This window comes from Elgaria multicarinata, chromosome 2 (assembly GCF_023053635.1).
Source record: "Elgaria multicarinata webbii isolate HBS135686 ecotype San Diego chromosome 2, rElgMul1.1.pri, whole genome shotgun sequence".
Lineage (NCBI taxonomy): Eukaryota > Metazoa > Chordata > Lepidosauria > Squamata > Anguidae > Elgaria > Elgaria multicarinata.
In genome coordinates this window covers 22,278,780-22,295,556 of record NC_086172.1, presented here as the reverse complement: position 1 = coordinate 22,295,556, position 16,777 = coordinate 22,278,780, and the positions used below count along the sequence as shown (strand labels likewise).

General features: G+C 41.4%; 1 protein-coding gene across 1 annotated transcript in view; it reads right to left on the bottom strand.

Annotated features, from left to right (window-relative positions):
* Positions 1-581: 581 nt before the first annotated feature.
* KLF7 (KLF transcription factor 7) overlaps positions 582-16,777 on the bottom strand; it is a 74,930-nt gene continuing 58,734 nt past the window's right edge. The window contains exons 3-4 of the mRNA XM_063116118.1: positions 13,342-13,465; positions 582-4,297 (exon numbers count right to left, since the gene is read on the bottom strand). Coding sequence (XP_062972188.1) covers positions 4,246-4,297; positions 13,342-13,465 — 176 coding nt within the window. The 3' untranslated portion in view covers positions 582-4,245. The remainder of the gene's footprint in view (positions 4,298-13,341; positions 13,466-16,777) is intronic.

The following is a 16,777-nucleotide window of genomic DNA, read 5'->3' as shown; positions in this document are numbered from 1 at the left end:
TTGAACCATTGCTCTAATCCCAATGAAAGAGAGAAAAGAAAGGGGGAAAAGAACGTTGTTAAGAGTGTTGGGGTCAAATCTTGCAGTTTCTAATGAGATTGGACAGGTTCAACAAACGTAGTAAGGAAAGGCAAGATCCTTAATGCCCCCCATCCTCCTCCATGTGACTCGTAAAAAAAAAAAAGAGTCAGATTTTTCTTTTGAGACAATTTTAACATGGGATCTATCAGAAACGAACAGCACAAATGACAAAGAAATTACTGGCGCAGAGAATGCTGTGCGACGGACGGATAGTGCAGTCAGCTGATGCAAACTTGCCTACTGGCACATACCTCTGCTTCTAGAGTAAGAAGAACAGTGCCTCTCTAGCCACAGGGCTCACTGGTTGCTCCTTGCCATTGTACCTCTCCATACAAGTGCGATTCATACAGTGCTCCAACAGCAGGGATTCCCAAGTGAATGCACAGCCCCATCTGGCTCCTTTCCTGTGTCCCCCTCCTATACCTTCCTTTGTTAGACTAGGTGCCACCTCTTACTTTACCAGTTCTTCTCCTATTGGGAGCACTGGATGAAGACTGGCCTCCAGGGCTGAAGAAGTTGGCCAGTATTTGCCATAAATGAAGAAAATCCTCTCCTTCAAAAATCCAATTTGTACAGGACAGCGAAAGCCAAGATGAGAAGGGACAAGGGGTGAAATTAAGTTCTTGGAATATCTACAACTCTCTCTTCACTTCCCTCGGGTTTTGTAAAAGGAAAAAGGAAATCTTAAAAAGCGCAGGTCATTATCGTTATGGCACCATCAGGCATGGTTTTCATTTTGCAGGTTAGGGGTGGGGAATTTGCAGTCTGCAGGATGTTGTTGGACTGCAACTCCCAACATCCCTCACTATTGGCTATGCTGGCTAGGGCTGATGGGAGTTGAAGCCCGACAACATCAGGAGGGCCAGACATCCCCCACCCTTGTTGTAGGTGGTTAAACCAAAATCTCAAAATGTGGGGGGGGGGGGTTGTGCATCTCCCAGTAACAATCCTAAGCATGTTTACTGGCAGGTTAATTCCCATTAACCTCCATGGGACTCCCTTCTTACTATAATTAGGATGGCAGATTGAGCAACGGGTAAAGTGGTTCACACCTTCTCCTCCACTGCCACCACCATGCAATGCCTGCTATGAAAGCTATCAGGTTCCTCTTTCCCTCAGCCACTACTGAGCAGGGGTAGCTTCTTACTTCTTGGCTCACCACCTCACTGGCTGCAGGTGGATCTTTTACAGATTTACCCTGGAGCAAGTCCAGTTTATTTTAACTGGTCTTACTTGCAAGTAAGTGTGCATAATCACCCCACTAATATTGGAAAACCGTTAAGAGACGGTCAATATAGGAACAATATAGGAACCCAAACCCAGTACTGTCGTGTATGCAAAACAACAGAATTCTTGCTAGGACTTGCCTAGGATAAGGCTTTTTAGCCATTTAAAGGGTATTGATGATTTTACATTCTGCTGCACTTAGTAGAGAAGTTAGCAAGACCACAAATGACAACAGGAGGTAAATCAATATTGTTCCTTTTCATTTCCCTAGTTTCCCACTCCTACCTGCTTTTAATTATTTAAAAGACAGGCTTATATTAAATTTGTCACCAACTCTTGTAGATGATCCCTACAAATTCTAGAGGCAATAGGATTTAACAACATTTTAGGTGATGACATTTGTGGATATTACCCAAAGACTACTGTCATGACAAATATGAATGCACATTATGTAGGATGCTACAAGAAGAATTTCTTGGACAGTATAGATTTTTCCATTAACACACTGTCTAGATGTTCTGTCATCTCCTTAAGCTGATATTCTAAAACTGTCATACAATATTCAAATATCAAGGTGCAGGGTTCTCAAAACGCCCATTGAACCCCTGGGTGGAATAGAAAATATGCAAACACAAATATAGAGAACTACAAGATTGTCAGCAAACAGTGCTCCAATATTTTTCTAAATCATTGTTAACCATACATCTTTGGAATAAAACTTAGATCTCTCCCTTATTCTTAAATGCCAACATTAATCGCCCTTGTAGAGATGGTTAGATTTTGGTCCATTTCTCATCCCATTATTAAGGGCCAGACCTTGTATTTGCAACACAAATGGCCACTGACAGTCACAGTGTGCACAGGAACTCTGATCCAAAAACTTGGTAGTTTGGTGAAATCAAAGTTGGAAAGAAAGCCAAAAAGGCTAAGTGCTAAGAATCCCTGTGTCTGTACTTATATTATACAATTTTAGATATTCTGTATATAAAAAAGAATCCTTTAAGTTTTTGCATCCTAAATATTAATTAGGAAAGTACTGAACAGTCAGCAAGTCAAAAAACAGTCAAAAGGAGGGCAGTGAGCTAGTTTAGTGAGTGGAAGAGCAGCAACCAAGGGAGAATCACGTGCTGTTTCATTTCTTGGCATGTCTTGCAGGGATGGTCCCACATTATTAACTATACACAACCATTCCCAATGACTAACTCTCCACCTGCATGAGAGATAGTTTGAAAAGGCAGTCTTTGGAATCAGTGCCAGCTCCAACTAGCTAGAAATAGACATCTATATATAGAGAGAGTATTGTGTGTGCATGTGTGTGTGCGTGCGTGCGTGTGTATAAAGTACAGGGAAATTAATCCACTTTTGAGCTACAACCACATTATCTACAAGATTCAAGGGTGAGCCTGATGCCTCCATTGATCATTAAATGGTACAACTGTTGGTCAAAGTGGACCCATGCATTATCTATTTTTAAGGTTTGCTTAAACTTATCATTTGGGGGGAAGCTGGTACTCACCAAAGAGGCAACCCCTTTCATTCAACTGTAACATGTTAGAAGAGTGGGAACATTATATCATCTTGAAAAATGGGAAAGGAGAACCTAAGTAGGTCTTTACTCTACAGCAGAATGTTGTATGGGATTTATTTTGTCTGAAATAGGTTCTCACTTTTCCATCCATGATGATCACTAACAACACTTCTACAGATCTGCTCAGCCCCAAAATATATCTCTCGCAGGTGCTAGACACAGAAATAAGTTACCAGACATTTAACTGGGTAGCTAGCAAGAAAATGGGCTAGCAAGAATAAGTGACCAGAGTTGCTAACCAATCATTGTGGGTTGCAACAAGGATGCCCACCGTTGGTGCAGAAGGAAAACCTGAAGTCATGCCTGAGTGGTAGAATCCAAGACAGATATATCCAGGTGTGTAAATGAGTTCTGAGGAACACAGAGAAAAGGTTCAAAGCTTCCAAACAAGCTTTCTTTCAAGTTTTCATTAGGCGATTAAGTAGGAAGTCTGAACTATGGCAATATGGTGATGCCTCCAAAGATATACTGTGGTGTTACTCAAGGACTTCGCTGGCCAATCACTGTGAAACCACACCAGCAGTTTCCATAGTCCCCTAGTGCACAGAGTGTGCAATAACCAAATATCAAAATTGAAGAAACAAAACAAATCAAAAATATATATCCTTGACGAAATGTACACCGGTTCAAGCAAGAAAGGTGGTAGGTGTGTCCTAGGTGTCACTGCACAGTCTGCTGCCAATTAAGGCCATTGGTATTGACTTAAATGGATCTTGACAGCTCTGTTCTATGAAGAGCCAGAACCAGGGCAGATCAAAGTGTTCTTGAGGAGTCTGGATGCACCACTGGACGTAAGGGAGTCTCAAAAATGAAAACAGAAAGGAACCAAGACATATTAACATTTTGGCTACCAAACTGGGATTTGGTTTTTCTAGGTCATTAGTTTTCCCTCCAAAATCTATTTAAAAAGAAAAGTTAGTGCTACAAATTTGCAACTCCAAAATCACGTTCCTCCACCCTCATCAAGTTGCACTGAGAAGCTTGTTACTTCTCCCACTGCTGTTCACCTGCAGGGAATCCTCTTCCATCTGCTTTGATTTCCATTGGCAATAAACGGGGAACAAAAATCCGAGTGTCCTGAATCGTCATCAGCATCTCTTTGTGTCTTACTGACTTCTCCTGCATCCCCTTTCCTCTCGCATATCTTCTGCCTTCCAGATGGACAAGGCATTGAGAACAGATTATGTAATTAAGTATAGTTGGGTGTATGACAGCATTTAGTGCATGTTTTGTGTACAGAGGTTTATATGTGATCAAGTTCTCTTCTCCTGAAAGACAGCAAGAGACAGACAATTCTGTTCCGCCCTTCTCCCCATGACGCTTAGGTCTGACTGAGTGGTCTCAGTTATTTAGATGTGTCTCTTCATATGGAGGGCAAGGTGATCAGACCTTGAAAAACACCTGCAAAAATAAATACGAAAATAAGATCAGGGTTGAACCACGTACAATTGTTCAGACTTTATTCCTCACTGCATACAAGATCATCAACAGGATAGAAAATTCTGTGCTTACAGCTGCACCATAAAACAGCAGAATTTGCAAAGCACCTGGTATATATTGAGCACTCTAGAAATAATAAGTGATGATGAATTTAGCTTGAAATTTCAGTTGTTATTCCTACCATATTCCAAAAGACAAAAAGCTTTCAGCCCTTATAGCTAGAGAGAAAAAAATTAAAGTGATGGCGAGGGAGACAATACCATAGATTGAAACTACATATGGGGCTGTCTCCAGTGAGATTACCGCGGAAATGACCTTCGCCTGGTGGTTAGGGAACTGCTTTCAAACGACAAGGTCTCATGTTGGTGCAAGGCCGGCTGAATACTGGTTCCAGGAGGCTGGGGCAACAGTGTAGGCCCTTCTCCTGGTCATTGCTCAGCTAGTAGGAAGGGCAACAATCAGGCAGAAAGAAACCACAAAATCGGTCCCTTCCATGGAAAAGCAGCTCCTGATTCAGTTAGTGACATTTTATGTAGTAGCATTTTATCCATACCACCTACTCAAGATTAAGTTTGAGCTTGACATAATATTTTAAAAACCTTGTATTTATGGGCAAAGGGCAAACTTTTTAGAAATCAAAAGTTGGTCTCATTGATGTTTCCTACCTCCTCTCTCTTTTCCTTCCTGCATTCTGATCCCTACGATAAGAACCCATGTTGAGATTGAACACATACACCATTTGTATTTTTTTTAAAAAAAAAACCATACAAAATCTAAGTGACTGAATACTAGTCCATTCACCAATGTTATATCTACACAGACTCTCAAGAGCCTCATGTGGAAGCATTGCAATGACTCCGTATGTGGCTGAAGTTGCAGCACCTAGCCGGGAACATGTTTAGATACTCTCATGTGTAACTCTTAGAAAGATTTCATGACCAACAGTTCAGCCTCCCATTCCCTTCTCCCCAACCCCCATGCTTGTTTGGTAATATTTTGCCTGGTGAAGTGATCTGGAGGTCTCCAAAACTTGCCTAATAAAGGACCATAGATCCTGAACATGGAATTTGGAATTTCTCTTAGAAAGATGTGTAGCTGCAAAATGATAGACTAAAAACAAAAACACAAGAAATTGATAGCGAATCTAATTGAAGCTGAAATGCAAAATAGAGGAATTAATGAGGTATCAGCCCTGAAACTGGTTTTGAATCTTAGCTCTGGAATGTGGGACATAGGGAAGAAGGGAGTATTTATTCCCTGAAAAGTATCATCACCCACTATCAAATGGTTTGTGGCAGGGGAGAGGGCTTCCAGACCAGAGAACATGGCTTCATGTAGTCTTGAGCTCCGACTTCCCACATTTTAGATAGTAAAACACCAGAGGTCCAATGGACCAGTAAGTTGGATCCCTGGATAACTTTCATGTTCACAGACGGGGCACTGCATTGCCTTCTTTGGTGGGAGACAACAAAGCTTTATTATGATCTAGATGTTGTAATTCAGAAGGCTCGCTGTAGCTAGAATTTTCTACTAGCAGCAGCATACCAAATAAGTCCTGGTGCAGCAAACCCTCCAGTCTGTAAAATCTGACAAAGCAACACAGTCTAGCTATTAGCGATGCCACAGCAAACAGCAATTTTGAATGACTGCCAAGAAGACAGGTTCTAGTTGGCATTTTGGTACTACAAATTCTAATACAAATTGCTCGGCAAAACGCACAGGCTCTCACATAAAATGGGAGATTTGTGCCTCTTCATACTAATGAAATTGACACTGAAACTGAGAGTTACTTTAGTAATAGCAGTCAAATATTAAGGATTGCTTGCTTAAAGTTAAACTAAACTCCTAAAAAAGGGAGCCTTCGATACAGGATGATGATGATGATGATGATGATGATGATGATGATAATAATAATAATAATTTTATTTATTTGTTACCAGCCTCTCCCACTGATATAAATATTAAAATAAAAAACTTGCTATTTATATGAATTAATACACCTCTTTGTATAAATACATCTAAAACAACCTCACACACACTCATAACCAATATTCATATATAGAAAACAAAGGGGGCAGGTTCACACTGTTTCTTTCCACAAGGTGTCAGTTCCCAGTAACATCGGCCGTTTCTACACCTGCCTTTTCCCCTGGGATCATCCTGGAATCATCCCTGTGCATGCAAATAACACATGGGATCCTGGGAGCAGGCAGGGATTATTTTACATTGCATTTTTTATTGGAATAGTTCTTTAAAAGTTACTGTGTGTATTCCTTACATTGTTTAAATTTAAGGAAAAGCAAATAAAACGAAAGTGTTGAAATCAACTGACACACTAATACATTTTAGCAATCCCAAAGAACACATGCTGACATCCACTCATCCTATTTCAATAGAATTCAACTCTCTTACATTGAGGTTGTAGGGGCGCGTTCAAGTTTCACTGTCACTAGTTATTAGTTCTATTTCTGAGACATATATGTATGGCAGTGACAGACAGATTGTCTCTCACATACTTATTATGGATAACCACCTGAAAAACATTAATTACAACTAAGGAAAGACAGAAAGGACATTGTTATAGAATGACCAGTGGTGGAAGCTTGGTCTTCCACTCACCTTGATGTTTAGAATGGGTGGTGGAATTGTATTTCACATGATATGCAAGATCTCCCCCAGGCAGACAGAACATTTCAATAGAAAAACCTAATGAAAACTAATAGGCAGTTTATTGAAATGGCACATGTGGCACTCTAGAGATGGCCTTTCAGCTCCCCTTGGGGACATCTGTGCTCCCTTGCTGCTTCCAAAACACACACACACACACACACACACACACACACACACACACACACTATTTGAATTACGTAAGGGGAGGCTGAAAGGCAGGACAACACTTTGCCAGCTTACAAAAATAAGCCTACCTGAGATGTAAGGCAACACAGTTGGAACAATGAATTGTTGGGATGGAGGGGGAAAGAGGAGGAAACTTTTAGGAGAAAAGTTCTAAATATTTATTTAAAGCATTTCTATGCTGCTGTTCAATTCAAAATATTAATGTAGGTGTCAGGTGAGCCTCCCTGGGAAAAGAGTTCTACAAGCAGAATGCCACAACTGAAATGGCCCTTCCACAACATCAGGGCAACTATTTGGAACATACTAACAATGTATACTGATAATTTTGCATGACTAAAATCTGATCTCATTGATCAATTCGTGGCAAACAAGCTCATGTAGCCATCAAATTGCTATGTTGAAGAAATCTGGAGAGAATGATGATGCACACCCATCCATCACCTTCCCACACACATTTGCCATGATTAGCAGAAATAGAATGAAAAATAATAAACATAACCTTTGCGTTTTGCCTTTCATCCAAAGAACTCAAATCCATATTTTACTGCACAACAATCTTGTATAGCAGCCTTTCCTAACCTGGGCCCTCCAGATTTGTTAGACTATAAATCCCATTACCCCAGCTAAGACACGGGTTAGGGAAGGCTTTATCTGTGGTTCACCTGTATGGCTGGGTAGGTTTAGCACAGGCAAACCAAACATGATTAAATAGATCCACTTTTTGGCTTTCACAGTAAACTCTTTTGGGTCTGGAATACTCCTCCCTGGGCTCTTCCATCAAGAACGGCAAGTTTATCTCAAAAAGCAGAGAGCAGGGAAGGCTAGCAGTTCAAACCGAAAGTCTAAATGACCACATAATGCCCCTCCATGCTGCTTCAGACCCTACTTTCACCCAACAATTGGGTGAACCGCCCAGAGAGCTCCGGCTATTGGGCGGTATAGAAATGTAATAAATAAATAAATAAACAAACTTCTGCTGATCGATGCAGGATGGAGAGGAAGAGGTTAAAACAAGAGCTATCACCACAAGTCATCGTGCAGGTATAAAGTGAAGCAGGACTTTTATTAGCTAGGTGGTCAAGTTATGGGGGGAAATCCTCATTCAGTTAATCACACAGGCTTACTTTCTCTCACAAATGAGAGTTTAAAAGAGATTATGGTTGCCTGCTCCTGAGAATAGAGAAGGAAGAGGAAGAGTAATGAAAGCAAATGTTACAATCAAAGCCGGCACAATTAAATAAAAAAGAAACATCATCCTGCCAATTTGAATAAAGTAAATTTCTTGGATAAGCAGTAGGACTCTCATTCCCACAGATCATCTAACATGGAAAAATATAACAGACTATATTTGACAGGGGGAAATGTGATTGTTCATATGGCAAGATTTCACTCAGCACCTACCTACCCTCCTTGTGTCTTTGGGGATTGGTTAAGTGTTATTTCATCTGCCTGTTCAATCAAGATGTACTCCCTTACTGTGCTTAGGGGGGAAACCTCTTAAGTTATAGGCTCCCTTGCACTAGCTGTCCCAGAGGCTGGGTCAGGTCAGGTGTGTTACATCAGTATCTGCGCAGTTTGTTGGTGTGCACTACAGTTTTATGTATTACATTTTTATCTCACCATTCTTTTAAGTTACTCAGAATGCCATATATGGTTCTCCACTCCCATTTTATCCTTACAACAACCCTATGAGGTAGGTTAAGTAAAGAGAGGGAGAGAGGTAGACCCACTAGAAAGGTTTGTGGCTGAGTGGAGATTTTCGCACCTTCCTGGAGTCAGAAGACCTAAAGATGGTAGTGCATGCGCTGGTAACTTCGAGGCTCGACTTCTGCAATGCGCTCTACCTGTGTGCCTAGCCCGGAAACTTCAACTAGTTCAAAATATGGCAGCCAGGCTGGTCACGGGTACACCTAGGGGTGAACACATTACACCAGTTTTAAAATCTCTTCACTGGCTGCCGATTAGTTTCCAGGCGAAGTATAAAGTGTTGGTTATCACCTTTAAAGCCCTACATGGTTTGGGTCCAGGCTACCTGCGGGATCGCCTTTTCCCGTACAATCTGCCCTGCGCACTCAGGTCCTCTTGAGAAGAACTTCCTTCAGCCAGCCAAAACTAGGTTGACAGGTATTACCCAGAGGACCTTTTCCTCTGCTGCTCCCAGACTGTGGAATGGCCTGCCGGAGGAGATTTGTCAACTTAACAGTCTTTTAGTATTTAAGAAAGCTATAAAGACTGATCTCTTATGGCAGGCCTATCCAGTGGAATTTTAGGATGTTTTTAGGATGTTTTTAGGAAGTTTTAACACTGTATATTGTGGTTTAATTAATATTTTATGTATTTTATGCTTGTTGTTCCCCGCCTCGATCATGATGGAGAGGCAGGTTGTTGTTGTTGTTGTTGTTGTTGTTGTTGTTATTATTATTATTATTATTATTATTAATCACTCTAATCACTCACCACAAATACTGTAGGAAGACCCTCGGGCAGGACAGAAGGCAAGGCGGGTGAAGGAACCAAAGGGTAAAAAGAGGTAACCTTGTGCACAATCCCCAAATTCCCTCAAAAGCATTTGGAAAACTGCTGACGACACAGGGCTAAAAGAACTCCCCTCTCCTGTTCTCTTGCAGCATAGCCTGAATGGTTCAGGAAAGTGGTGCGCACGTGTGTGTGTGGAGGGGAGGGAAATCAGAGGTAAGCCCCCCCCAACCCTCACACACATCAGGCTAAGTACTTCCACCACCAAAATCCAAAAGGACCGCTATCCAAACAGCTACTTTGGGCAAGCCCAAAGCACTTACAGCAGACACTCCCCCTCATATCATGATCCCTCAATTTCAAATGTAGTTTTGCTACATGTCCTGGAACGCTATCATTCCAAACATGCAAACCAGGATCTGCCTTGGGCATGAAGAACTGGTTGTATGGTGTTTTTGATAGTAGCTGCTACAAAATACAGACACCACTGCGTTCAATGGACTGAATAATATTACCGCAAAGAACCAAAGGAAAGGGTTCATAATAGAACTGAAAACTCTCTGGCCCTAGGTCAGAAACTTGGCTGGCTTCTTCTTAAAAGATAAAGACAACAAGAAAGCAGTGGTTTCACTCCAAGATGACAATTCCCTGTTTAGAAAGAATATAGTTCTACCAACATCAATGGAACAACAATTGTTTGAGTATTCTCCCACTGCCCCCAAATAAAAGGAGACAAATCTTCCTTTGTCAACCAAAGGAATGCATAGAAGAGGCAAAACTCCAGAGATCTTTTCTTAGTTTATGTTATTTCTCATTCTAAACAAACAAAAGCAGAGTCTAATATCCACACATAAAAGGCAAAGGCCGGCCGGCAGAGAGCAGAGGGAGAAAAAACTCGGTGGGGTGAATGAAGACCTCAGAGAGACAGGCTGTGAAAAATGATCAGCTTTCTTTCCCATTAAAATGCGCGTCTCTGTTTATGTCCAGTGCACCCTTCCCCATGCATGAGTCTTGGTGGTCTAATGTGCACAGGAGCTAAATAGATCTTTGATTGTATTAGAAGCATTTTCTTATTAGAGCAGAGTTCTTGAGGCAGCTTTAAAAAGACGGCTAATTTTCTAAAAGCTGCTTACAAAGTTACAATATAAATAGGATTTTAAAAGATGGCACAGCCAGATGTAACCATATTATTTGATTATTGCCTCAACAGGATCTCGGCTTTAGACTGGGCAGGGTCAATATCGCCAATTAGGTGGTTTGCTGGCAATGGCAGTGCTATTGATTTTATTATTGGGAAGTTTGTTCCGCCCTATTCATGCAACATTTTATTTTACCAATGAGAGTCAGATGTCTTAAAGTATATTGAGCCAAGTATTCCAATTTAGAATTCTAGATATTAACCGACAAATTTCAATAGTAACCCAAGAGCACAAGTAAGTTCTTACAAAGAAGTCTAAATAGATAATAACTGAGTTATCATTTGCATTCCCTTTTAGGCTGTGTATAGAGAGGTTTATAACCACAGCATTCCTGTTCCTAGGAATAGTTCCCTTGTGTTTTCTATTGTGCATTATTGTTTACGTGGAGTTTTGCACTATATATTAGATGTGGGTGTTTTGCAATTTAATTAAGGGCAAGGTTTATGTTCTTCATTGCAATATTTTTTAGTTAACGTTGACTACAATTTGTAACCAGTTTTGTTTTTATTCATGCTTTCATTTTTGTGATGGTGGATGCTATATATAATTCAAGTTCATTAACATTTCTATATCTAACATTTTGGAATATAGCCTGTTATTTTTCCCAGTGCTCCCGAGGAACATGTAAACCGAAACACACTGGGCATATTACGTATCTGATCGAAACATTTCCTATCTATCAACACTGTTTTGAGGCTTAGCTTCTTTTCTGGCCACTCTGAACTTTCCCTCTTGTGTCATTTTTCTCAGGGATATGCTAGATATGATGGGGGGATGCTTGTTCTTTACAGGTCTGCTTATGCATATACAAAGGTGGAGCAGAGCGGGGAAGAAAAGTACCTGAAATAACAATGGTGGCAGAAGGGCAAACTGAAAGGGGTGGGGGTTCATAGAATCATAGAACAGTAGAGTTGGAAGGGGCCTATAAGGCCATCAAGTCCAACCCCCTGCTCAATGCAGTAATCCACCCTAAAGCATCCCTGACAGATGGTTGTCCAGCTGCCTCTTGAATGCCTCTAGTGTGGGAGAGCCCACGACCTCCCTAACTGGTTTCATTGTCGTACTGCTCTAACAGTCAGGACGTTTTTCCTGATGTCCAGTTGGAATCTGGCTTCCTGTAACTTGAGCCTATTATTCTGTGTCCTGCACTCTGGGATGATCAAGAAGAGATCCTGGTCCTCCTCTGTGTGACAACCTTTCAAGTATTTGAAGAGTGATATCATGGCTCCCCTCAATCTTCTCTTCTCCAGGCTAAACAAGCCCAGTTCTTTCAGTCTCTCTTCATAGGGCTTTGTTTCCAGACCCCTGATCATCCTGGTTGCCCTTCTCTGAACATACTTGGATACATTCCTGGAGGAGAAGGCTATCAATGGCTGCTAGTCCTGATGGCTCTATGCTACCTCTAGTATCAGAGGCAGTATGCCTATATACACCAGTTGCTGGGGAACATGGGCAGGAGGGTGCTGTTGCACCATGTCCTGCTTGTAGGTCAATAGCTGGTTGGCCACTATGTGAACAGAGTGATGGGCTAAATGGACTCTTGGTCTGATCCAGCAGAGGTCTTCTGAAGTTCTTATGGTTCAGTTTCTGTGTGTGTGTGTATGTGTACGTGTTCTGCTGTAAACATCAGACCCCACCCACCCTCCTGCTTAGAATGGTGCTGAGAAAGGAATGATGAGGGCAGTCATGCTTTGTTTTAGAGCACAATTCTATACGTGCCTACTTCAAAGTCAGTCCTACTGAATTCAATAGGATGTACTCCCAGAAATGCACACCTAGGGCTGCAGCCTAAGTCATTTTGGGCTCTTCTCAACATGTCACATCTAGCTGAGTATTGTCCTGAAGGTGGGAGCAAGCAGGTGGAATGGCCTAGCAACCACAGAACACACTCCCCTGTATACTGAGGTCTACTGGACTATGGACAGGTGTCTGCCCTATCTAGTCTTGCCTATTAGAAAATAATAATAAAATGTTCACATCTGTTATAAAAAAGCATTAGAAAATGAACACTTTGCTAACGTGTCAGCTATGAATATTATGAACTTGCCTTTTACCAAATGGTCCCATCTATGCCAAGACTGTCTAGTTTAGCAGCAGCTTTCAAAGGTCTTGGGCAAAGATATTTCCCAGTTGGAATACTCCCATATGTTTACAGCTGGAAATGCCAGGGATTGAACCTGAAACCTCATTGGTCTACTAGTCAAGGGCTGGCTTTCCCATTAGACATCTGTCCATGGAAGTGGAAACAACCTTGATATGTTTCCTATAGCTGCAAGGCAAGTCTACAGCTGCAAGGAAACATTACAATGCCTTCATATGACCATAGTTGATTTTTCTTGGGGCGGGGGGCGGGGGGAGAGAAATCAGAGCTAAAAACTGTATTTTTATTTTAAGTGATTTTTACCTAAGTCACCTTGAGGGCAATTCCCAAGTAAAAAGACAGGATAAAGATTGAGAATAAATAGTAACTGTTACCTGTCACAATGGTTGCACTTGAAGGGCTTTGCCCCTGTGTGTTTCCTGTAGTGCCGCGTGAGCTCATCACTCCGTGCAAAACGCCACTCACATCCTTCCCACGAACACTTGTAAGGCTTCTCACCTGCAGAGAAGAAGGAAGTAGCATGTTAGTGCTGAGCAAAAATGGGAGTGCCATGCCCATTCCCTGCCGCCACCGACATCCCACAAGCCAACAGGCATGGCTGCCACTGACATCACAGTCACTCAAAGTTGCTTGAGTACCATGAACAAGGGACAAGGGTTTCCACTCCCAACTCCTCTTGATCCAGCCCTTCTCTGGGCATCAAGGTGATCCATCAATGGGGGGAGCACTATACTCCCATAGCACTATACTCAAGGACAAAAAAGCCATGGAGGAATCAAAAGCACATTGCCCGAGACACCTCTGTCCTTTCTGTATTTCCATTTGCAAATGCACACATTTTTCACCAGTCCTCATTTAAAAAAAGAAAGGAAGTTATAATCCTCATGAGGTTGACAACATGTTAGCACCTGAAATCTCAGACTTCAACCAGAGTACTGATCTTTGTAGTTCTTGGTCTTTGTCCATCACCAACATAAGGAGCATTATGAAAGCTTAGTAAGTATATGTTTATACTCTTTAATTTGCATGATTTATTCAGCTTGCAGAATTTTGATTTTTGTTGCAGAATTTTGATTTTTGGGGAAGTGACTTTAGTGCAAAGCCACAGCCTGAGCATGCATTTCACCAGCAGCTCACACACAGTACTGAACAAAAGTTTCACAACAACGAAACAAATTATTTTAATACCTTGAATATGGGTGGATATTTTCATTATTAAACAATTGCTACAATAAAGCAGGACTATCTGACACTAGAGAGTTTCATTTTCAGGTTCTCATGTTGATTTCACACACAAATTGGTATATTGCTCACATGAGACAATGTATACACCAACTGACAGCTTGCATGACTAATTGTGATCATTGCATGTGCCAACTAAATATACAATTGTGTGTGCAATCGAGGACAAAATATTTTAAAATGCCATTTAACTAAGGCCATTATTTCATTGATTTCCTTTTTATATACTGAAGGCCAAACAGTCTTCTTTTGTTGATGAAATACAGCTACGGGGGGTGGGGGTGGGGGCTGCCAATTTGATCTGAACAGTGGCACTGAGGGATGGAGTGTTTAATGCTTTCTCCCTGGTGTGTTTTATCCATCAACTCTTTGCCTAGGTCTCTCTGTCTCTGTCTGTCTGTCTCTCACACACAACACTGTAACTGAGGCAGGAGAATTTGAGTAGGAAACTAGTATTTTAAAAACTTCTTTCCCAGTGCCAAAGCTTCATTGCAAGTGGTACCCTCCGTGGTTCCATTTTATTAAAAAAAAAATCCACAATGAATCCACAATGGATTCAAATGAGTTTGTATTTCTCTGAATCTGACCTACAGATTCTGCAGTGGACTGGCTCTTTCTGAGTAACATGGATTCTGTGGACTGGTTTTTCACCTCTGGGGGGAATTTGTGCGAATTCACATTAGCTAATGCTCGTTAGCATTAAGGTGAATTAGTGGCAGAATGACATTCTGTAAAAAAAGAAAAAAAATCTGATTCCATCCATGAGCAGATGATGGAACAAGACTGACAATCCACAAAACACAGACAGAACGGATTTTTTTTTTTAAACGTACATCCTTAGCTCTAGATCTTGGGAGGTCCTACTCAAGCTGCTTTGGTGGGTTAGCAGCAGTGCTCAGCACTGGCACTGCTATCTTAGTAATAATAATCCTTCCCTCAATGTACATATGTCAGGAGTGGGGCTGATGTCCACTGGTAGCCCTGGTGAATTTAGGTATGTTATGTGTTCCCGGACCTTTGCTTGCTGAGCCATATCACCTGTTGTGGTGGTGGCAGTGGGCTCTGCTAGGATCCAGGCATTCACCCAAGTATGCTGCATAGTGGTACTGCGTTGGTTGGGAGATCCAACCACAAGTCTCCCCCAAAACTTGTAGATTGGCCCCAACTTCCATACATCATAGGCTATATCCTAGTGATACAGGGTGGGATACAAATGTTTTAAATAAATAAATAATAAATACATGTTTTACTAGCTCCCATTAATACCATATCTTCCTGTATTTCCTGACTAGCAACATCTACTGTGTAGATTAATAAAAAATACTCTTTAACTAGAAGAAGAAACATACTTCTCCTCCATCGCATATGGATAGATACTAAAAGTGCCTTCATCATTTATATCCAAAGGAAAGAAACCCCTGAGGGATTACAGCAGGACTTCAACAATATCAGCTAGAGTCTGGAGCCATCTACAGAGCAAGTCTGTGTTTGAGACACTATTGTGCAACTACATGATGGGCATATGAGCACCATAGTATACTATAAATCCATTGACCACTACAAATACATACATGCTTCAAGGTACCATCCATAGCACACCTCACAGTCCATTGTCTAAAACCCTATAAAACAGTTGCATTCCTACAGTGTTTTGGATAGGGACGAAATGCCTGCTGGATTTATATCACAAATTGTTCCCTCCTTCAGAATATTATTACCACACAGACCAACATGGCAGGACCAGCAGAGAAAACACCACTTGACACCCATATCTCTCAGCTAAAACCTTTCCAGCATACCCTAAACCAATCCTGGAAAAATAACCCTTTCCCCCCCTCACAGATGTCTGTTGGGAGATGAGTTCTTGCTTGCCAGCAGATTCTGAATGTGAAGGAACTACTCATTAGCAATAATCGGCAACCAGGTGGAGAGACAAACCCAGGAATTAGCCCCTGCGGTGTTAACTCTGCCCCCCTATCTACTCAAGCAACACTAACATGGGGCCAAACAACATCAGCCATAGAACCCAAGGGCTTGCTCATGTCCCCATCTTCTACATGCCATCCATGTCCTTCTACCATTTACACAGGCCAGAAGAGTCAGTCCCTATGCAAGAGCATAAATGGACACACTAAAAAACCATTGGGGAAACCAAGACATTCTTTAACAGGCCTAAAGGCTGCCAAAGGATTCTGAGTTACCCTTTAAAACAGAAACATTTCAAAAGGGAGACTCTAGCATGAAGCCACTGAATTGAAATTAATTAGTAAAATAGAAGCTGTGAAACTTGGGCTCAACAGAGTCTGGAAGTGGCTAGTTTACTACAGAAAGTCTTTATTCCCATTTCAGTTGTTTAAAACTGACTGATATTTTTAAAATATTAACCTTTATTTTTAAACTAATCCATATTCTGGATGGTCCGTTTCTAGGTTTAAAAATTATGCACCCGTGAAGCAACCCAGGGGCAGATGGGGTGTGTGTGAGGGGGGATATATTTTCAATCCTGATTAAAATTAAACTTGCTATTGGCTTTTGGTTTTGCAACTGAAGCAAATTGTTTCATAGCAG